This window comes from Dipodomys spectabilis, unplaced genomic scaffold (assembly GCF_019054845.1).
Source record: "Dipodomys spectabilis isolate Male_0828 unplaced genomic scaffold, ASM1905484v1 ptg000394l, whole genome shotgun sequence".
In the NCBI taxonomy this organism is placed as follows: Eukaryota; Metazoa; Chordata; class Mammalia; order Rodentia; family Heteromyidae; genus Dipodomys; species Dipodomys spectabilis.
Window position 1 is genome coordinate 1,241,833 of NW_024871071.1, and position 23,023 is coordinate 1,264,855.

Consider the following 23,023-nt stretch of genomic DNA (forward strand, 5'->3'; position numbering starts at 1 on the left):
TATAGTGTGGGGGTGAGGCTAGGACATACTGTGAGGCACAGTGCGTCTGTGGGGGGCGGGGGGAGGATGTGGGTAGCCCACCATGTGGAGGTGAGCTTCCTGCTTTCTCACCCTGCTGTGTCTCCCTGTGTCTCTATAGGGGTCGGTTTGGCCAGGTCCACAGGTGTACAGAGAGGTCCACAGGCCTGCCACTGGCAGCCAAGATCATCAAAGTGAAGAGTGCCAAGGACCGGGTGAGATGCCTGCGCCGGGCCAGCCAGGCCCTTCTAGCCAAGCTCAGGGCTCCTTCACTCCTCTGCAGCTCCCTCCCCACTGTTCCGTGCTGTCCCACACCGTCTCAGTCCCATCCTCCATGCTGAGTAGGTCCTATGGCCTCTCTTGCCTCTTTTCCACTCTCACCTTTCACTCAGCAAGTTGCTTCATACTCCTCAGTCCACACCCATGTATCAGTATGTGTCAGAGTCCTGGCATGGTTCTGCCAAGGTGCTGGCATGACTTTGAGTGACAAGGCCTTTTTCTTCTTGGGCCTCAGGTTTCTATCTGTGAAATGAGTAGCTTAAAATAAGTCTTTACTGTTAAAGGATTGTGAGTCCCTGCTGTGGCAGAGGGATGTTGAAGAAAGATGGTGTGCGTACGTGTGTGTGTGTGTGTGTGTGTGTGCGCGTGTGTGTGTGTGTGTGTGTGTGTGTGTGTGTGTGTCTGTCTCTGTCTTTCTGTCTTGAGAATGCAGTTGGCTTCTATTTCTAATGTGCTTACTTGGAAACTCCTCTCTCTGGTTCCACAAGGAGGATGTGAAAAATGAGATCAGCATCATGAACCAGCTCAGCCATGTGAACCTGATCCAGCTCTATGACGCCTTTGAGAGCAAGAACAACTTCGCTCTCATCATGGAGTAGTGAGTGTCTCAGAGATGGGGCAGCAGCTATTTCTCAGGTTGGAATAAAGGCTGGAACTTAAAGTCTTTATTCTAGGAAAACTCTTTCTTTCCTCTTCACTCACTGAGAGTGAGAAAGAGTGAGTGAGAGACATCAGTGGCCATGCCATCACCTTTTTCTCTGGCTTGACTGTTGAGTCCCAATAGAGGATATAGGAGAAATCCCTTCTGCCCACAGAGCTGTGGCCCTGGGTCTAATTGTACTGCAGATATTACAATGGTATAGCCTACACAACTTTTACTGTTTGAGTTTTTTTAACAGCTGAAACTGGGAAATTTAGATAATGAAAATGGGAAAACCTATATATCTGACTTTTAAGAAAATATATAGGGGCTGGGAAGGTGGCTCAGTGGTAGAGTGCTTGCCTTGCATGCCTGAGGCCCTGGGTTCGATTCCTCAGCACCACATAAACAAAAAGAAAAAAGCTGGAAGTGGCGCTGTGGCTCAAGTGGTAGAGCACTAGCCTTGAGCTGAAGAGCTGAGGGACAGTGCCCGGGCCCAGAGGTCAGGCCCCACGACTGGACACCTCCCCCCCCCAAAAAAAGAAAATATATAAAGGATATAGTGATGCTGGGCCTGGGTTTTTTGGGAGGGCATGTGTGTGTGTGTGTGTGTGTGTGTGTGTGTGTGTGTGTGTGTGTGTGTGTGTGTGTTGTGTGTCCCAGTCCTGGGGTTTAACCTCAACATCTGGGCACTTGAGCCACAGATTCATTTAGACTTCTTCCTAGTTAATTGGAGATAAGAGTCTCATGGACTTTATTTCCTGGGCTGCCTCAAACTGTGATCCTCAGATCTCAGCCACCTAAGTAGTTAGAATAGAGGCATGAGCCATAGCACCCAACCTGGCCCTGCATTTCTGGCTGGAAAATAGTATATTGGAACTTATAGTAGATGCCTTTTGTAGATAATCCAACCTGTCCACAAATCCCCAACATTCTCAACCAATGGTTGGCATGGTAGCCATGGATGGGCTGTTCATGTTTGCATTTGTATTGCTGTTTTCCTTCTGTCAGGGCTAAGGAAAGCAAAACATTTGCTATGCCTGACTCCATCAAAAGCATAAAAAATAAAAGACTAAGGGCTCTATGTTTACAGAAAATGGTATAATCTGTCCATTTAGGCTTCTTGTTACCTAGGTGCATGTGGTTGGCTTCTATAAGCAGATGATTTTACTACTCTAATTTAGATGATCCAGAGTATGGTTTATCAATATAGAAAACCATCTTAGGAATAGGCCAGAGCAAAAATTCTGACAAAACACCAGTGATCCATCCATAAGATGTAATCAACACTGGGCTGACTCAGACTGGCCTTCTTGGGCCCTGAAAAGAGTAGAGAAGACCTCCAAGAGCTTTGCCCAGTTTGGTGCTTGCTTCTCCCTTTTTATCTGGCAGTGTGGATGGTGGTGAACTCTTTGACAGGATCACAGATGAGAAATACCACTTGACAGAACTTGATGTGGTCTTGTTCACCAAGCAGATCTGTGAGGGTGTGCATTTTCTCCACCAACACTACATCCTACATCTGGACCTTAAGGTAAGTTCTGCCCTGGGATGTGGCAGATGGTTCCTGAGCTTCTCAGGCTCACCATTGAGCTTTCTGTCAACAGACAACCCTGACTTCCCTTCCTGGCTCTGCTATTTTCTAGCTCTGGAGTTGTGAGGCCAGTCTTGCCACTTTTCTTTTTTTTTTTTTTTTGTCGGTCGTGGGGCCAGTCTTGCCACTTTTCTTTTTTTTTTTTTTTGTCGGTCGTGGGGCTTGAACTCTGGGCCTGGGCGCTGTCCCTCAGCTCTTCAGCTCAAGGCGAGCGCTCTACCACTTGAGCTACAGCGCCACTTCCGGTTTTCTGGTGGTTTATTGGAGATAAGAGTCTCACGGTCTCTCCTGCCCGGGCTGGCTTTGAACCGCGATCCTCAGATCTCAGCCTCCTGAGTAGCTAGGATTACAGGCGTGAGCCACCAGCGCCCGGCAATCTTGCCACTTTTCTTAGCCTCTACTCTCCCATCTGTAACATGTGGATAATTGTGCCCTAATTTAAAGGGTTATTTGAAGATTAACTGGTATAATGCCCTTCCTTTTCTTTAAAAGTAGTTTTAAAATGGCCAGCCAAGTGCCAGTGGTTCATGCCTGTAATACTAACTATTCAGGAGGCTGAGATCTGAAGATTGCAGTTTGAAACCAGCCTGGGCAGGAACGTCCATGAGACTCTTATCTCTAATTAAAACTTGGAAGTGGAGCTGTGGCTCAAGTGGTAGAGCACTAGCCTGAGCAAAAAGCCTCAGTGAAAGTGCCCAGGTCCTGAGTTCAAGCCCCAGGACTGGCACTCCTCCCCCTCAAAAAAAGTCCAAAAGAAAATATATGCTTATGTGGCAAATATAAACAATATAAAAGTATATAAAATACACAGTGGAAGTTCTTCCCACACAATCTTCATGAAGCATAGTCTATATGAGCAGCTTGACAACACAAACACATACACACACACACACACACACACACACTCACACACTCACACTCACACACACACAGGACAATTATACAATGAATGTTTTGTTTTAAATTTTTTAATTAGCTTACATTACTTTTTCCAGAGCAGGGGGCAAGGAGACTATGATTTATAAACAAATAAATGTGGGAGAAGCACGCCTTCTTAGTTCTTTTTTCTGTTGGTCATGGGGCTTGAACTCTGGCCCTGGGTGCTGTCCCTCAGCTCTTCAGCTCAAGGCAAGCACTCTACCAATCAAGCCACAGTTCCATTTCCAGTTTTCTGGTGTTTAATTAGAGATAAGAGACTCACGGACTACTTTCCTGCCTGGGCTGGCTTTGAACTAAGATCCTCAGATCTCAGCCTCCTGAGTAGCTAGGATTACAGGTGTGAGCCACCGGCACCCGGCCCTTTTAAGTTCTTAAACCTGGCTAACCAAACTTCTTTTTCTTTTCTAGCCAGAGAACATTCTGTGTGTCAATCAGACTGGCCACCAAATTAAGATCATTGACTTTGGTCTGGCCAGAAGGTAAGGGAGATTTATTCTGATATTTTGACAAAACTGAAAAAGACTCTAGCTCAACAGAGCTAGTTACCTGGTGAATTCTTGAGTTGGGAATGGATGAAGACATTTGGAGGCTTATGGCTTTTGACTTCCAGATAAGCCTTGTGCCCACCCAGGAGGTGGCTTTGTGGAATTAATGGTTCTTTGAGCCAGCTGAAAAGTGGAAGGGATGGTTAAAGAGGACTCAGGATGTGGTGCTGGGCAGCTCTCTCTCTCTCTCTCTCTATATATATATATATATATATTATATGTATATATATATATATATATATTATATGTGTGTATGTATATATATGTATGTGTATATGTATATGTATATACAGGGTCTTTCTGACTTGTCCAACCTGTCTTTGAACTATAGATCATTCTGCTCCCACCTCCTGAGTGTTGGGATTACAGGTGTACAAAACTCATGCCTGTCTAAATTTTAAAATGATTCAAAAGACTTAAAACTTAATGCAGCTGTTTTTTTCTGCACAGTCCTGTTCAGTCATTTGTGTGATAAATCCTAAGCTTCTGCAGGGCTCTTGCCATTCCAGACACACTTGGTTCTCAACAATGGATGTTGCAGGTTTCTTGGCATTAGGAAGGTGCTTCCTGTCCTCCAAACCTTCATGTATCCACAATTCATGCTTCCAGCTATAAAGATATTAACTGAAATTGGTTCACAATTGTACCATACTTGTGGCTTTCTCTAGAACTTTGTTCCCTCCAAGAATGACTTTTTTATCTGGAAACCACACATTTTCTGGATAGGTCTTCATATTGTAGCTGAGTCCTCAATTCTTCCTAAAGTTTTTTTTTTTTCTTTTCTTTTTTGCATGTTCTCTATATGTAGTTGAGCTGGCTTGGAACTTGAGATCATTCAGCCTTTCAAATTCTGGGGTTACAGGTGTGAGTTGCCACACACTTTTTTTTGTCATTTAATGTCTGTTTCCCCCAAAGAAGTAGTCATTGTTATAAGCCATAGGATGTTCTCCACTTCGTGCACAAGTTGGAGATAGTACAGCTTTGCCCCATAGAGGCAGAGCTGCTGGCATGAGCCTCGCTCCTGGTTTCCTACTTCCCCATACCATCCCAAACCACAGTGGCCACTCCTGAATAATTTCTCCCCTGGTTGAAGTGGCAAGTGTTCCTGTTAGCAGAATAAGGGCTGCAATTTCACTGCCCCACATGCTGTTGGCATACAGCAAAAGGAAGTTTGTATCATCCCTGACACACAGTGTGGGCATTCCTATACACAGTGGCCTCAGTTTTCTCCCAGCCCAAATAGTTAAAAACCACATTCAATCCACAATATAAAAAAAACTTATTTCATGTTTTCTTCAGATAGTGTCTATTAAAATCGAAATTAATCCTATACACTTGCATGTCTTACATACCTGAGCAGTGTTTTGCAGTGTTTGCACCATTGCTACCTGTCCCCACATTGGGCACCATTTTTGGCTTTTTTTCCTAGCCTCTTGGTCACCCCATTTCATGAAATTTAATGCCACAGATGTCTGTGCACATGTATCATTGTCCTTTTCTTTTTTTTTTTTGTCGGTCGTGGGGCTTGAACTCTGGGCCTGGGCGCTGTCCCTCAGCTCTTCAGCTCAAGGCGAGCGCTCTATCACTTGAGCTACAGCGCCACTTCCGGTTTTCTAGTGGTTTATTGGAGATAGGAGTCTCACGGTCTTTCCTGCCCGGGCTGGCTTTGAACCGCGATCCTCAGATCTGAGCCTCCTCAGTAGCTAGGATTACAGGCGTGAGCCACCAGCGCCCGGCTTATCATTGTCCTTTGAAGAGCTATAAACCATCATAATAGCTAAGTTATTTTTCCCTCCTCCTTGGGACAGTGTTGTCTTCACTGAGAATGTATATACTGGAGTGTGCATTATATTCACAAAGCCAGGTGACCAATTGTCATATGAGTCCTTACAGTGATATACTAGGAATTCAGGGCAAAAAAATAATCTGGGGCTGAGTGTTTGTGGCTCATGCCTATAGTCCTAGCTACTCAGAAGGCTGAGATATGAGGAGCACAAGTCAAAGAAAGCCTGGGTAAGAGAAATCTGTGAGACTCCAATTACCATCAAAGAGCCAGAAGTGGAATTGTGGCTCATGTGTGGAATACTAGCCTTGAGCAGAAAAGCTAAAGGACAGTTCCCAGGCCCCAAGATCAAGCCCCAGGACTGGCAAAAAAAAAAAAAAGCAATTACTGCTAAGTACTGGTGGTTTACTCCTGTAATCCCATCTATTCAGGAGGCTGACGTCTGAGGATCATGCTTGAAAGTCATAAGACTCTTATCTTCAATTAACTACCAAAAAACCCAGAGGTGGAGCTGTAACTCAAGGAGTATAACACTGGCCTTGAGCAAAAAACTCATGAATACACCCTAACTCTGAGTGCAAGTCCCAGTAGTGACACAAAAAATAATCCAAGCTGGGCACTGGTTGCTCATGCATATACTCCTAGCTACTCAGGAGGCTGAGATCTGAGGATTGCCATTCAAAGCCAGCCCAGGCAGGAAAGTCTGTGAGACTCTTATTGCCAATGAACCACCAGAAAACCAGAAGTGGCACTGTGGGTCAAGTGGAAGAGTGCTCACCTTGAGCTGAAGAGCTCAGGAACAGCACACAGGCCCAGATTTCAAGCCCCACGCTCCTCACCCGATCAAAAAAAAAAAAGCTAAAAGACAAAAACACATTGTGGGTTTGGTTTTTTTGTTTTCAGAGGCACTGCAGTTTGAACTCAGGGCCTCAGGCTTGCTCAGGATGGCACTCTAACTATTGAACCATACCTCTAACCTGGCTTTTTGCTAGTTAATTTGGAGATGGAGTCTAGCCAATTTTTCTCCTTGGGCTAGCCTTGAACCTTGATCCTCTGGAATTTAGCCTTTGATAGCTAGGACTGATGTGAAGTACTGGCATTGGGCACAGTATAGATTTTGAATGTAGTTCCCTAATGATCAGTGATGATGAGCATCTTTTCCTCTTTTGCTGGCTTTGTTATTCCTCTAGCCACATTGTACATGCAACAGAGCAGTGGCTGCCCAATATCTTCTACTCCATTTGTTTATATTTTTTCATGTGGGTATGTAGCAAATAAGATGTATTGGTAAGCTGGGGGTGTGTTCAGCAGTAGAGCACCTGCTTAGGAAACAAGAGACCTTGAATTCAAATTTTATACTGTCCCACCTCCCCCCCAAAAGAACAATAAAACCTATTAAAAGAAAAAAAGCAGGACATTAGTAACACATATGTATAATCCTAGCTACTCAAGAAATTGAGATCTAAGGATCCCGCTGTAAAGCTAGCACAGGCAGAAAAGTCTATGAGATTCTAATTTCCAATTAACTAGCAAAAAGGTGGAAGTGGAGGTGTGGTTCAAGCAGTAGAGTATCAGGCCAGAAAAAGTTAAGGAAGAATGTGAGACCCTGAGTTTAGGTTCCAGAACCATGTGTGTGTGCACACACACAAACATACATACACACACACACACACACACACACACATAAAAGAGAGATATTAGTGTGCTGCCTCTTCAGTCAGGCATGTATGGAGAACTGTAGTTTTCTGATCTAGCTAGGAAAGCCTGAAGTTTGGGGCTTACAGGTTTGATTATTCCCCAGTGGATATGAGACCTAGGCATGTCTAACAGGAAAGGTGGGGGACTCTGCCCTCCCACTAGGCCTTAGTTCCATATCCAGATTTATTTTTTATTTTTTTGCTGGTCCTGGGGCTTGAACTCAGAGCTTGGGCTCTGTCCTTGAGCTTCTTTTGCTCAAGGCTAGTGCTCTACCACTTGAGCCACAGCTTTTTCTGAGTAGTTTGTTGGAGATAAGAGTCTCACGACCTTTCCTAGGGAGTCTCACAACCTTTCCTGCCCAGGCTAGCTTTGAACCAGGATCCTCAGATCTCAGCCTCTTGAGTTATTACTGTTTCTATTGTTATTATTGTTACTATTAAGTTGTTGCATAGAGAGGTTACCATTTTGTAAGTCAGGTAATGAGTACAATTATTTTTCTGGACAATGTCACCCCTTTCTTGGCTCCTCCCAGTTTCCTCCAGATTTTTTGTGTGTGCCTGTTCTGGGTCTTGAACTCAGGACCTAGGCACTGTCCTTTATGTTGTTTGTTGTTGTTGTTGTTATTGTTTTTGGCAGTCATGGGGCTTGAACTCTAGGCCTGGGTGCTGTCCCTCAGCTCTTCAGCTCAAGGCTAGTGCTCTACCACTTAAGCCACAGCACTGCTTCTAGTTTTCTGGTGGTTTAATGGAGATAAAAGTGTCACAGACTTTTCTGCCTGAGCTAGCTTTAAACTGCAATCCTCAGATCTCAGCCTCCTGAGTAACTAGGATTACAGGGATGAGCCACTGTTGCCTGTTTCCCCACATCTCCATCTAGTTCAGGTCTTGCTTCTATGGTCTTCTCCATTCCCTCCTCCCCAGGTACAAGCCCCGGGAAAAGCTGAAGGTGAACTTTGGCACTCCTGAGTTCCTGGCCCCAGAAGTCGTCAACTATGAGTTTGTCTCATTCCCCACAGACATGTGGAGTGTGGGCGTCATCACCTATATGCTGTGAGTCCCCAGGGGCCTGGCACTGAGGTGGGCTGGGGCTCTCTATCTTACTCTGGCAGCCTTAGAAGCAGCAAAAACTTGAATATATTTATTTCCCCAGGAACACTAGTAGAAGAGCAGTGTAGAGAGATGTGAAGGAAAGAAAGGCTTTCAGCGATGGGTATGTTACTGAGCCATCTACCTATCACATGTACAAAGGGATCTTACTTCTAAACTACCACTTCCAATTAAGGCTGTTGTTGAAAAAAATGTTGAGTTATATGATACTATTCCTCAAAGTAAAGGTCTGAATATTTCATTTCATAGTGAAGCTTTTTTTAAGTTTCAGGAGCCATAGCTAAGTCACAGGCTGAGCCACTGAGTTTAATCTGATAGTCACATATAAAATAACTCAAATTAACAGATATTAATGACCCAGAAATAAGCAACACCTGTGAACATCTAGAGTTTATTTCCACTGGGAGACTATGGATTCCATTGTGAAATACTCTCTCAAACTTATTTTTATGAGGGGCAAAAGAGCTCAATATTCCCACTCTTTTTTTTTTTTTTTCTTTTCTTCTTTTGTCTTTGCTGGTCCTGGGGCTTGAACTCTGGGCCTAGGTGCTGTGCCTGAGCTTTTTGTATTCAAGCTAGTGTTGTACCACTTGAGTCACAGCTCCACTTCTGGCGCTTTTTTTGTAGTTTAATGGAGATAGGAATCTCTTGGAATTTCCTGCCTGGGCTGGCTTTAAACCGTAACCCTCAGGGGCTGGGAAGGTGGCTCAGTGGTAGAGTGCTTGCCTTGCATGCCTGAGGCCCTGGGTTCCATTCCTCAGTACCACATAACAAAAAAGAAAAAAGCCGGAGGTGGCGCTGTGCCTCAAGTGGTAGAGCACTAGCCTTGAGCTGAAGAGCTGAGGGACAGCACCCAGGCCCAGAGGTCAGGCCCCACAACCGGACCCAAAAAAAACAAAAACAAAAATAAACCGTAACCCTCAGATATCAGCCTCTTAAGTAGCTAGGATTATGGGCTTGAGCCACTGATACCTGACTCCCACTCTTATTAACTAAATTTTATGTGCTTATCCCAGGAGTGTGTGTTGCAGAAATGAAATTAGTTTCCAGGTACTTTGGGTGGGTAAAGCAAATTTTAATCATAGAGAAAGCTATCTGGCAAAGAAATTCAGGTAGTTGGATACAAGTGTATAGAGTGTATAGAGTTAACCAAAGGGTTACAGTAAGGGGATGGGTGAGCCAGGCATCTCTATACAGTGCAACCTGTCACTTCTTTTTTGTTTGTTTTTGTTTTTGTCAGTTGTGGGGTTTGAACTCTGGGCCTGGGTGCTTCCCTGAGCTCTTCAGCTTATGGCGAGCACTCTACCACTTGAGCCACAGAAGCACTACTTCTGGTTTTCTGGTGGTTAATTGGAGATAAGAGTCTCTTGGCCTTTCCTACCCGAGCTGGCTTTGAACCGTGATCCTCAGAGCTCAGCTCCCTGAGTAGTTAGGTGTGAGCCACAAGCACCTCCCTTGTTTGTTTTTGTTTTTGCAAGTCCTGGGCTTTGATCTCAGAGCCTGGTACTATCCTTGAGTTTCTATTGCTCAAGTCTAGCGTTCTACCACCTAAGCCAAATTTCCTCTTCTGGATTTTTCTGTTTATATGGTACTGAGGAATGGAACCCAGGGCTTCCTGCATGCTAAGCAAGCACTGTATCACTAAGCCACATTTCTAGCCCTGCCTATCACTTCTTATCCTAGCTTTCCTGTTTTTTTCTGTACGTATATGTGTATGTGCACGCGCGTGCATGTGCACACACACATGCATGCATGCATGCATGCAGACACACACGTGTTAGTATTGGGAATTGAACTCAGGGCCTTATACTCCTGCTTGCCTTTTTTGTTCAAGGCTGATGCTCTACCAGTTGAGCCACACCTTTACTTTGTTGTTGTTGGAGGTGGTGGTGGTGGTTAATTGGACATAAGAGTCTAAAGGCCTTTTTGTCTCCCTGGCTGGCTTCAGTCCTCAGATCTCAGCCTCTTGAGTAGCTAAGATAACCACTAGCACCTAGCCCTGTTTTTCTCCTTTCTCTCTGACTTTGAACTTCCCTTGACTAGGTTCTTAGAAGCCACCATAATGTTTTACTTCTTGTCTTATTTTTATTGTATAATGGCTACCCTATCTGTACTATCCCAGATTGGGGAAGCTTCAACCTTATGGCCAACCAATAGAACCAATTTCTCTTTGGTGACTAATTGAATCTAGTTGTCTCTGAAATAACCAATAAAAATATTTTAAAATTGAATCATAAACAAATAAGAATTTGATTACTGGATATATTTGTTGGGTCCAACTGCTTCTCTTCTTCATCACAGTTCTGGTTAGATAGGCCTGGGACTTATGTTTCCTCTCTGTTCTATGGAAGAATATTGGCTAAAATGGCTTTGAGATATTGATGATCTTTCCTCTTCTCTGTAGGCTCAGTGGTTTGTCCCCATTTCTAGGGGAAACAGACACAGAGACCATGAATTTCATTGTGAACTGCAGCTGGGATTTTGATGCTGGCACCTTTGAAGGGCTGTCAGAGGAAGCCAAGGACTTTGTTTCCAGGTTGCTTGTCAAGGAGAAAAGGTACCTTTATTGTTGATCACTCATGAGTTGTTCTAATGAGATCTTGACCTGGATATTCGGCTGGCCTGTTGAAACTAAAGATTTTTCATTTGTTCAGTATTTCTTATCCTGAAACTTGTTTGGAACAAGAAAGGGTCAGAGAAAGGAACAAAGGTAATCAATTCAAAAACAACTAGAAACAAAGTCCAGTCAGAATTTTAAAAATCACCATATTTATAGATGGACCCTATTTCCAAGGTATTACTTATTAGACACACTTGATAAAAAGTAAAGCTATACAGATGTCATTGCATTTCTTTTGACAAGGACTGCTTCAAGCATCTCCTAAATCATGGATTGAGCCCTTCAGGTGTTTGATACCCAGGTGAAATAGTAACTTTAAATAAAACTTTAAATAACCAAAGGTATTAATCATCCAGAATAAAGCTCTGAGCTTTCTTCCTCCCCCACTCCTCCTCACCCCTCCTCTTTCCTTCTCCTTCCTCTTCTTCCCTCCTCCTTCCTGCTCCTTCTTCCTTCTTGTTTTTGTTGGTCGTGGGGCTTGAACTCTGGGCCTGGTCACTGTCCCTCAGCTCTTCAGCTCAAGGTGACCACTCTACCACTTGAGCCACAGTGCCACTTCCCATTTTCTGGTGGTTAATTGGAGATAAGATGGACTTTCCTGCCCAGGCTGGCTTTGAACTACCATCCTCAGATCTCATCCTCCTGAGTAGCTAGGATTATAGGTGTGAGCCATCAGTGCCTGGCTTTTCTTCCTTCTCCCCCTCCCTCTTTCCCTTCCTCCCTTCTTTCTTTCTCTTTCTTTCTATCTTTCTTTTTCTTTCCCTCTCTCTCTCTTCTTCTTGTTCTTGTTCTTTATTATTATTATTATTGTGAAAATACCATACAGAGGGGTTATAATTACATGGGCAAGATAGTGAGTACATTTCTTCCTCCTTCTTTTCTTGCCAGTCCTGTGGCTTGAACTCCAGGCCTTTATTTGGTACTGAGTAATCAAACCCAGGGCTTCATGTATGCTAGGCAAGCACTCTACCACTAAGCCACATTCCCAGCCCACTTTCTTCTTTTTTTGGTGCCAGTTCTGGATCTTGAATTCAGTGCATGGGTGCTATCCCTGAGTTTTTTTTGCTGAAAGTTAACTCTGTACAACTTGAGCCACAGTTCTACTTCTAGCCTTCTGGTGGCTAATTGGAAATAAGAGTTTCACAGACTTTCCTGTCCAGGCTAGCTTCAAACTGTGGTCCTCAGATATCAGCCTCCTGCATAGTTGAGATTACAGGCAACAGCCACCAGTGTTGGTTTAAGAAATTAACTTCTTGGGGCTGAGAAGGTGGCTCAGTGGTAGAGCACTTGCCTTGCATACTTGAGGCCCTGGGTTCAATTCTTCAGCACCACATAAGCAAAAAGAAAAGCCAGAAGTGGCGCTGTGGCTCAAGTGGTAGAGCACTAGCCTTGAGCTGAAGAGCTGAGGGACAGTGCCCAGGACCAGAGTTCAGGCCCCACGACCGACCCCCCAAAAAAATTATTTAAAATTTTTTAATTTTTATTATAAAGGTTATATATAGGGGTTACAGTTAAGTCAGATAATGAATACTTTTTTTTTTAACATTGTCACCCCTTCCCTCACTCCCTCCCATTCCAACCCACAAGTTGTATAGTTGATTTTTAATATAATGTCTAGGGAGTACCACAGCTGACATTTGTTTACCCATTGTTCCTCCATTTCTATGTCTCCCTTACCCTCTCAAATTATTATTATTAGTAAAGTAGTTGTACAAGGAGGTTACAATTCCATGTCAGGTTATGAGTACAATCCCCTTCCATTGTTCTTCCCTATTTCCCCCCTCCCATTTCTACCCTTACCTTTTACTTCTTTTCTTTTTTTTGGAAGGTTGTGGGGCTTGAACTCTGGGCCTGAACGCTGTCCCTCAGCAGTTCTGCTCAAGGCTAGCACTCTACCACTTGAGCCACAGTGCCATTTCCAGTTTATGAGTGGCTTACTGGAGATAAGAGTCTCAAGACTTTCCTGCCTGGACTGGCTTTGAATTGTGATCCTTAGATCTCAGCCTCCTGAGTAGCTAGGATTACAGGCATGAGCCACCAGCACCTGGCATATTTTGCTTCTTAAGCACAATCTTAAGAGGTGTATTGATGTCTCACAGTTTTAATTCTACTCAGGAGGCAGACACCTGAGGATCACAGTTTGAAGCCAGCTAGGACAGACAAATCCAAGAGACTCTTCTCTCCAATTAACCAGCAAAAAGGCAGAAGTGGAAGTGTGGTTCATATGTAGAGCACCAACTTAGAGTAAAACAGTCAAGCAAATCTGGGTGCTGATGGCTCATACCTGAAATCCTAAATTCTCAGAGGCTGAGATCTGAGGATCATGGTTCAGAGCCAACCTGGGAAGGAAACTCCATGAGATTCTTATTTCCAAGTAACCACCAGAAAAGTGGTAGAACACTAGCTTTGAGCAAAAGAGCTCAAGATAATGTCTAGGCCCTGAGTTCAAACCCCACTACCAACAAAAATTATTAAAAACTTAAATAAAATTTTTTTAAAAAGCTAAGGGACTCCCTGGCCCTGCATTCAAGCCCTACTACTGACAATAAAAAAAATAAGCCGGGTGCCAGTGGATCATGCCTGTAATCCTAGCTACTCAGGAGGCTGAGATCTGAGGATTTCAGATCAAAGCCAGCCTGGGCAGGAAAGGCCATGAAACTCTTATCTCTAATTAACCACCAGAAAACCAGAAGTGGCACCGTGGCTCAAGTGGTAGAGTGCTAGCCTTGAGCTGAAGAGCTGAGGGATAGGAGTCAGGCCCAGAGTTCAAGCTTTGTAACTGACAAATAAAAAATAAGGTGGACACTGGTGGCTCATGCCTGTAATCCTAGCTGCTCAGGAGGCTGAGATCTGAGGATCATGGTTCAAAGCCAGCCAGGGCAGGAAAGTCCAAGAGATTCTTATTTATTTATTTACTTTTGAACTTTATTTATTATTATTAGTAGTAGTAGTTGTTGTTGTTTATTGGTCATGGAGCCTGAACTCTGGACCTGGGTGCTGTCCCTCAGTTCTTCAGCTCAAGGCTAGCGCTCTACCACTTGAGCTACAGTGGCACTTCCAGCTTTTTCTGTTTATGTGGTGCTGAGGAATTGAACCCAGGGCCTTATGCATGCAAGGCAAGCACTCTACCACTGAGCCACCTTTCCAGCCCCCTCCAAGAGATTCTTATCTCAATTAACCACCTGAAAACCAGAAGTGGCACCATGGCTCAAGTGGTAGAGCACTAGCCTTGAACTGAAGAACAAATGCTATGGGACTCTCTGGCCCTGAGTTCAACCCCTAGTGCTAGCGTGTGCACGCAAGCACGCGCGCGCACACACACACAAATCCTCAGAGATAGCTGGAATTTCTACTGCTCTGCCTCAGTATAGGATGGAGAATATCTTAGGCAAGTTCTTCTTGTTGTGCAGCATGAATCTTAATGATCAACCTGTTCCACTGACTCAGGCTTCCTACCCAGTGGAATGATGCTGGATAGCTAGAAAAAGCAAATACAACTAAAACTTTCAACTGCTGTTTGATTTCATTCACAGCTGCAGAATGAGTGCCACACAGTGCCTGAAACATGAATGGTTGAATAACTTGCCTGCCAAAGCCTCAAAATTCAAAGTTTGTCTCAAATCCCAACTATTGTTGCAGAAATACATGGCCCAGAGAAAATGGAAGGTATTTTGGTTTTCTTTCAGCAAACACAGAATTGAAGCTAAGGTTTTATTTACACTTTTGTCACTAACTACAAAGATTATTTAGGGGAAAAAGTCTTTCCCAAGTCAAAAGCTGTCAGCTTGATCACAAGATGCCACACACTGTCACAAAAGTGCTGTTTAGTTCCAAGTCCTCTGGGCACTTGGTGACAGAATGCAATTGAGCATATGGTCGTAGTGATGGTGGCAGGGTCCCTGAGTTTGATTTTTCTTCATTTCAGACACTGGAAATGGGAAAGATTCACTAAGCTTTAAAAGCTTTATAAGTTTGCTTATAACAAAATTCTTTGAACTTTGGCCATAGAGCCTATCTTAATAGGCATTGTCATTTGGGAAAATAGCTTTCCAACATTTTAGTACTGACTTGGATGTTCACTAAAAAGCAAAACAATAGGGCCAGGAAGGTGGGCCATTCCTTTGTGTCTCAAAACAAAAACAAAAAACCCTTTCCCAAGGAGTCAGAATACAAGTACACATATACATCTATAGACATACACAGGGCAAAATTTTCACTTTTATTCTAACAGAGTGCGATGTATTCTATTGCTTATCCCATTTAATTTCATTTTACCAAAAAAAAAAACCCCAAAACAATGTTCATATGATTTCATGACCCTTTTGTAGGTTGTGAATCATAATTTGAAAAACACTATTCTGGGTTGCTTATTTTTTCATGTGAGAAGAGCAAGGTCACTTATTATCTTAACTCACACTTATTCCAAACATTTCCTTTCAGGTTATGTGAGTATTGTACTATAATTATTTCAGATACTTGTTATTCACTTTATCAATTTTAAACAAACTCAGTGGATAGCCATTCAAAGCATCTGTTTCTTTTAAAGTACTTGGTCTAAAATATGCCTTTTCTTTTTTTTTATCTTGTCTTCTTATCTCAAGAAACATTTCTACGTGGTGACTGCTGCCAACAGGTTAAAGAAATATCCAGCTTGTTCTTAATCTTCTACTCTGCAACTCCAGTGACAGAAATTATTGAGGCCAGTGGTAATGTGAAGAGATGACTCACAAATTTAAATAACCTGGCCCTTTATTATGCTTGACTCCTAAACAAAACAATAATCTCCCTTCTTACAGTTATGTTGCTTTTGTTATAGATGAAAAGTGGCTATAAAAGAACTCTTGAAAGATCACTAAGTTTGAAAAGCTATGTTTACTTTTCAAATATCTCTGTTTGGTAATAACTGTAGTCATAGTTAAGGTCATTAGGAAAGGTTCTTTTTGCAAATGTCAAACTCAAATTCTAAGCTTTCTTGATTAAAGAATTCAGTATAATATTTCACTAGGTCATTTACTCAGTATTAGTAAAGAATTTCTAGCATTTTGATTTGCCTAAGGTTGAACAAATCTTTTCCCACCCTGCTCTAGTGTCTAGCTACAGGGATTTAGGACAGTGATTCTCAAAGTAGTTTTAACTATGTTCCCTTTAAAAATCTCCATCAGAAGCCAGGCCTGTAATCCTAGCTACTCAGGAGGCTGAGATCTGAGGATCAGAGTTCAAAGCCAGCCCATGCAGGAAAGTCTGTGAGACTCTAATCTCCAATAAACCACCAGAAAACTAGAAGTGGCACTGTGGCTCAAGTGGTTGAGCTGAATTGCTGAGGGACAGTGCCCAGGCCCAAAGTTCAAGCCCCACAACCTCTCCCTCCCCCCCAAAAAAAGCAAGCAAACAAAAAAGCACCAATATGCGTTCTTGAGTATTGTTTGAAATTTTGAAATAAGTCATCTGTCATGGTTAAGGTCTGAGCATTGTAAATGTGTTTTGTAACCCTTTATCTTCTCTCCTAATCCTACCCTGTCCTGCCCCTACCCCTTATTTGCTTATGAATTTCTAGTCTTGATTTATCAGTTTCTGGCTGTGAAAGTCTGGAAATGATATGTGGAAGACAGGAGAATAATGGTGTCCAGCTGTCAGAGAGGAAAAATGACTGTGAGGACACATTACAAAGCAATAAAGGAAAGCTGCTTTCCTGCTGTATTTGTCATTCTTTTTTTTCTGATTTATTGTTGTTTTAGAGGAGATACACAGTGAAGTTACCTTTACATACATCAGATAGTAAGTACATTTCCTTTTGCATAGTGTCATCTGTTCCCTCATTTTCTCCTATTCCCTCTCTCCCATCTCCACCCAGGAATTGCATAGTTCACTTTCATCAATGTCCAGTAAATTCCATTGCTGCACTTTTTCACCCTTTTTCCTCTAATTCTGTGCCCTTCCTTCACCTTGGCACAGGTGTGCATGTGAATACACTGTATATAAGGTAAGAATACACAGTCATCAGAAAAAGAAAAGATAATTTAAGAAAAAAAATCCTTTGTTTCCATATCTTTGGAGTTCATTTCAGTATGTATCATATTTTATATACATATGAAGAGGAACTTGAGTATTACACCGTTGTGATTTTCTCCTAAGACTATCTGTAAGGTTTTAGGTGAGGAAAGAACGCGCTGAGGAAGTAAAGGTGAATAAAAGTTTATTGCGGTATGCTCCCAGGCGAACTCCCTAGTCGGGATGAGAGAGGTTGCAGAGTCTGGTTGTAGCAGGGTTATATGGCCGGGGTCAGCAGGAACTTTTAGCACGTACCTTGTTTTGCAAGTTTGAGCGGTTTCAGGCTTGTGTCCCCGAAGAACGATTGGGACGGGTGGTGGATAGGAAGTGGCTTCTCGGCTGCCTCTGCCTTCCAGCGGCCTGACGCTATCCTCCTTTAGTTTCACTGCATGTGAGTATCTAGAATTTGTGTCCTATCGTGTTTGTAGATCTCATTCCAGTCTGGGGGGAAGGGGGAGCTGGGAAGATTAGATTTGGGCCTCCAGGATGGGCTCCATTGGATCTGTCTGCTGGACGTGGTCGGGTGGATGTGAGGCTTTGGAAGGGGTGGGCTCCCATTGGGTCCTTGAAATCTCTTCTGTGTTGGTTTCAAGCCAGCCCGTTTCCGTGCAGATAGCCAGGGCTGTGAAGGATGCTGGGTCCCGGTGTGGGTATGGGTCCCGGTGGCCTCCTGCTGGAAGTCAGCAGGTGGGGTGAGGGGAAGTGAGGAAGGGCTCTGGTCTCTGTCCTCTTCAAGCGTGGTGTCCCTTCTTGGGCAGGAGATGAAGTACTAGGCTGTAGACGCGGCCCCCGCCCCGCGCGCACACACACACACACACACAAAGACCACCAGGGAAGCATGCCTGATGTAAATGCGCGAGAGTCGTCCATTAAAACTCCAGGGGAACTCAAACTTCCTGGCTCAGCAGGTTGGAAATTGTAAGCCCGACCACGGCGTCCAGCAGGGTTTTTATAGGGAGGGAACCGTGAAGCAGAGGGAGGGTCATTACAGCATTGGTTGTGTGGGGTTATGTGATTGGTTGAGATTCGCGGGTGGTTGGGGCATGATCATTTCTAGTGAGGGCAGGGGCTTTCCAACTTAGCGGCTACAGGATAGGTTAAAGCATATGTAGCAAACATGTCATTGGTAGGGGTAAGCGGGTTAGTAGGGCTAACTACAGGAATGCTGATTCATTTCCCTGTTCTAAATTGCTTCCCGCAGGGTTGGGGTGACTGATCAGGACGGTCTGACCCCGTGGACTGTGCTGATACTGTTACGTTGTCTTGGAGCAGGCTCTAACATTTATCCTCCAGTAAACGTATGACAGATATTTTCTTTATGGTTTCGTTACTGCCGAACTTACTTTTGGTCGCTCAGAGGGAGGGGATTGGGCCAAGCTTTGTGGGTCAGCACCAGCGCTTGTCTCCCATGTGGAAGAGTCCTCCGCAGGGTGCTCTCTCTGATCCTGGAGTTGGTTGTGGGCTGACCCGAGGTGCTGCTTGGATCCCTGAGACCAGGGCAGCCGGGGAGCTGGAACTATTCTGGGTCTGGGTGTCACAATGGCTCTCTGCTAGTCTCTGTGAGTTTCTGCGCTGTCTGGTCTGGCGCTGTGGGAGTTTTCTGCATCTCTATCTGATCGGTTCTGGAGTCCCACGCTGCAGCCGCGCTGGGATGGGGTCTGGGGGAGGGCTCTTTGAAATTTTCTGTCCTGTGTACAAGATAGGGGTTCGGTGCTTTTGTTTTCCTTCAGTTCCTGTGATTCTCTCCTTGTGAATATATTTGTTGTTGTAAATCTCTTGGGGAGAGGTGTATGTTAGGACTCCAAATCTCTGGTTAGAGAGAGCCAGGGTGATTCTCTACTGTTTTGCGGCCATCTTCTTCCCTGTATTTGTCATTCTTTCAACAGTCACTTGCACCTGTGTGTTCATTTATGGCTGCCACCTGCATTAGGGCAGCTGAGTTCTCCATTCACTGAAAACACACTGCTCTCCAATTTGTAATTAGCACATTTGCATACTTCTGCGTAGACAATTTATCAACTTATAAAGTGATTAAAGGTCTGTGCCAGATAAGCATCCTCAAAGACCACCAAGGAGCCAATTCCCATGCAAGCACAGTTGAGTCGTTTATTGCAAGGTCAAGCCTGGACTCACAACGTCACCTACACAGCGGATTGAGAGTCCCGGCCCTTCATCTAGCGGGTTTTTAAAGGCAAAATCAATGAGGTCAAGCCTGGTCATGCGTAGGTGACCAATGGGATTGTAACACACACAAAGGATTGTACAGTCATACCAGACCACACACAGTGAGTTTGTAATGGCTGTTTAAACCAGCTATCACCTTGGTTTAAAACGACATACAAGGGCCTGGGAAGGTGGCTCAGTGGTAGAGCGCTTGCCTTGCATGGGTGAGGCCCTGGGTTTGATTCCTCAGCACCACATAAGCAAAAAGAATAAAACCGGAAGTGGCGCTGTGGCTCAAGTGGTAGAGTGCAGCCTTGAGCTGAAGAGCTGAGGGACAGTGCCCAGGCACAGAGTTCAGGCCCACCACCAGACCCCCCCCCCCCCAAAAAAAAAGAAAATGGCACACAAATTTAGTGAGTAAGGCGAGGTCTACCTTTTGGTGGGCAAAAGGTGGAGTTTACCATAAGCATCTGTTTTATGGATCAGTCTTTAACTCAACAATCAAGAGTGGATTAGGTTGTTAAGGGGAGGGAGAGAAGATGCATTTTTTTTTTTCCATTCCAGAAACTAGGACCATCAAGTCTAAAATCCCTAAAACAAAGGCAAAGCTCAAAATGAATCACACCAGCTTGGGCCCCATGTCCAGGTCCACTTCAATTAAAGGTAAACAATCTCCTTAATTTTCTCATTTCTCCGGTGCTTTTTGTTTCCTTCCCAATTCTCCTCTAGCCAACAGTTTGGTTCCTGAAGTGACTTTAGTTTTTTGTTTTGTTTTGTTTTAATGAGATACACAGAAGTTTTGCAGCCTTTCAGGATTTTCCTCAAACTTTTTTTTTCCTTTTGCAGAGAAGCTGGGTTTGGAGGTGGAGGCAGGAGTTAGGAGGTTGGCTTCTTCTGCAGCCTTCTTCCAGAGCACCGGAGAGCTAAAATTCCAAGGACAAATACCTTTAGGCTGCTCTTAGGTATTTAGTTAAGGTAGGCACTTCATACATGGCTGCTGGACACTGCCTTCAATTAGATGGAACAGTAATTTGGTAAATGGTTCATCTCTGTCAGATATCTTTCTGGAAAGGTTCTGAGGTTTTTTGTTTTTATTTTTACATTTTTCTGCCATTTTGTGTTTATGTTTTAAATCTTTTGTTATTATAAAATGATGTACAGAGGGTGTACAGTTACATAAATCAGGTACATTGCTTTGGACAATGGCACCCCTTCCCTCATTCTCTCCCTGTTTTCCTTTCCCATCTCTATCCATAAGTTGTACAACTCATTTTCAACATATTGTCTAGTAAGTACTACTGCTGCATTTATTCACCCTTTGTCCCTCCATTTCTGGGCCTCCCCCTACACTCTCAAAGACATATAACTGAACAAGCAAGCCATTGAAATTAATTTGAATACAACCCAATGTGAAAATATTATTGGCTATGTAATCAATATAAAATCAAGGTATTTTTATATTGTTTTTCATACTTAGTCTCCAAAATGTATACTTAAACAACACATGTCAATTTAAATGCGATTTTCATTTGACATACTTAATCTGTATTTACACTTTGTAAAATTTACTGTAGAAAAATATACTCAACATACTCAATTGAAATATACTTAAAAGTTTTCCCACCAAGGGCTGTTGTGCTAGGCCGCAGACCCCCAAAGACCATCAAGGAGCCGAATCTGATGCAAGTACATGAGAGCTGTTTATTGCAAGCCCGAACCTGGACTCAGAACCTGGACTCACAATCATCACCGATGCAGCCCATCAGAGTTGTGAGCCCCGGCCGTATGTTCAGCGGGGTTTTTATAGGGTTTCTAGCATGAGGAGGGGGTTTCCATCCTAGCAGTTACATGATTGGCTTCAGGTTCGCGGGCTTCTACATAATTGGTCAGCATTTCGCAGGCAAGTTTCATGGTAGACTCATTGGTTAGGGGCAATCATTTCCAGTAAGGATAGGGGCTTTCCAAGTTAGTGATTACAGGATTGTTTAAATCCTACATAGTAAGCAGATCATTGGTTGGGATACATAAGACTAACCATAGGAATGCAGGCAACAATATATTTTTAAACTGTTTATGACCCTACAGCTGCTTTTTCTAGGAACTTGACCAACTAGTTCATTTTCCAGTAACTGGGGTGGTCCCTTCCCATAAGTGGCTAACTTGTGTTTTGCCTCAACAGGGCCAGTGGCTCACAGCTATGATCTTAGTTATTCAGGAGGCTGAGATCTCAGGATCATGGTTTGCCTGAGCAGACAAATCTGCAGGACTCTTACCTCTAATTTACCAGCAAAAAGCCAAAAGTTGAGGTGTGGCTCAAGTGGTAGAGCACCAACCATGAGCAGAGAAAGCCACAAAAAAGTTTTTCCATAATTGAATGGCATTATATATATATCCTGCTGGGGCAGGTAACCAGGTTTTGAACTCTTCAACTTTGAGCTTCCTAGGTCAAGGTCAGCTGTTAGTTTCAGGGCTACTTTCACATTAGAAGCTTGTATACTGTGAGCCACTATGCCCCTGTGAGCCAAGCAGCTTATCATTTACTGCAAGCTTCCACCAATTTGTGTCCCCAGGGGCAACAAGTCAAAGGCTTACCACCAGTTACAGGCTTAGAGTTCTGTGTCTGCTGTGATCCTCAGGTGATCTCTCTCTCTCTCTCTCTCTCTCTCTCTCTCTCTCTCTCTCTCTCTCTCTCCTTTCCTTTCTCTGTCTCTATTTCTCTGCCAGTACTGAAACTTGAACTCAGGGATTGGGTGTTGTCCCTTAGATTTTTCACTTAAAGCTGGTGCTCTACCATTTGAACCACAGCTCTACTTCTACCTTTTTGATGGGTAATTGAAAATATGAGTCTTATAGACTAGTTCATTTCCATGTGAGAACCTCAGATCTTTGTCTCTGGAGTAGCTAGGCTTATAGTTGTGAGCCACCAGTTTCCATCTGAGAGGGTTTTCTCATTGACAATAAGGGTGAATCTACCAACCATGACACCCTTCACTGCTCAGGCTCTATGACTTTCCTTCACCCACCATCTGCACTATCTCTCACACAGGCACAGTTGCAATTGTTCCTGGTTTTCAGGTCCCCAGATTAGCTTAGTTTCAAACAATAGGCCTGGTTTCAAGATGGATTCTTGATAAAGTATCTGCTACTAGGAAAGACAAAATAGATTTCCTTGGCTGCTATACAGGAGGAGTCATTGCCAAATGCCTGGATTTAGGGCTATTGAGAACTAGAGGCGTGGAATATGGAGTAGTCTGTCTGCCTTTCTTCTTTTTTTTTTTTTTGGGTCCAGTCATGGGGCCTGAACTCTGGGCTTGGGTGCTGTCCCTCAGCTCTTCAGCTCAAGGCTAGCGCTCTACCACTTGAGCCACAGCGCCACTTCCGGATTTTTTCTTATGTGGTGCTGAGGAATCGAACCCAGGGCCTCAAGCATGCAAGGCAAGTGCTCTACCACTGAGCCACCTTCCCAGCCCCATGTCTGCCTTTCTTTAGCTGTGATTGTGTCTTCATCTCCCCTCGACCTCAGGGAACATAGAGTTGGTGCAGTTGATGTTTCTCAACTTGTCTTTGCATAGCTTCTGTTTCTTCTTGGT

At 43.8% G+C, this 23,023-nt stretch overlaps 1 protein-coding gene across 1 annotated transcript in view; it reads left to right on the top strand.

Annotated features, from left to right (window-relative positions):
• The window catches only part of Mylk3 (myosin light chain kinase 3), a 34,580-nt gene extending 18,586 nt beyond the window's left edge, over positions 1–15,994 (top strand). Inside the window, exons 6-13 of the mRNA XM_042667380.1 lie at positions 140–233; positions 786–895; positions 2,330–2,471; positions 3,879–3,949; positions 8,417–8,545; positions 11,007–11,159; positions 14,756–14,888; positions 15,824–15,994. Of these exons, the coding sequence (XP_042523314.1) occupies positions 140–233; positions 786–895; positions 2,330–2,471; positions 3,879–3,949; positions 8,417–8,545; positions 11,007–11,159; positions 14,756–14,888; positions 15,824–15,883 (892 nt within the window). The 3' untranslated portion in view covers positions 15,884–15,994. The remainder of the gene's footprint in view (positions 1–139; positions 234–785; positions 896–2,329; positions 2,472–3,878; positions 3,950–8,416; positions 8,546–11,006; positions 11,160–14,755; positions 14,889–15,823) is intronic.
• Positions 15,995–23,023: the final 7,029 nt, after the last annotated feature.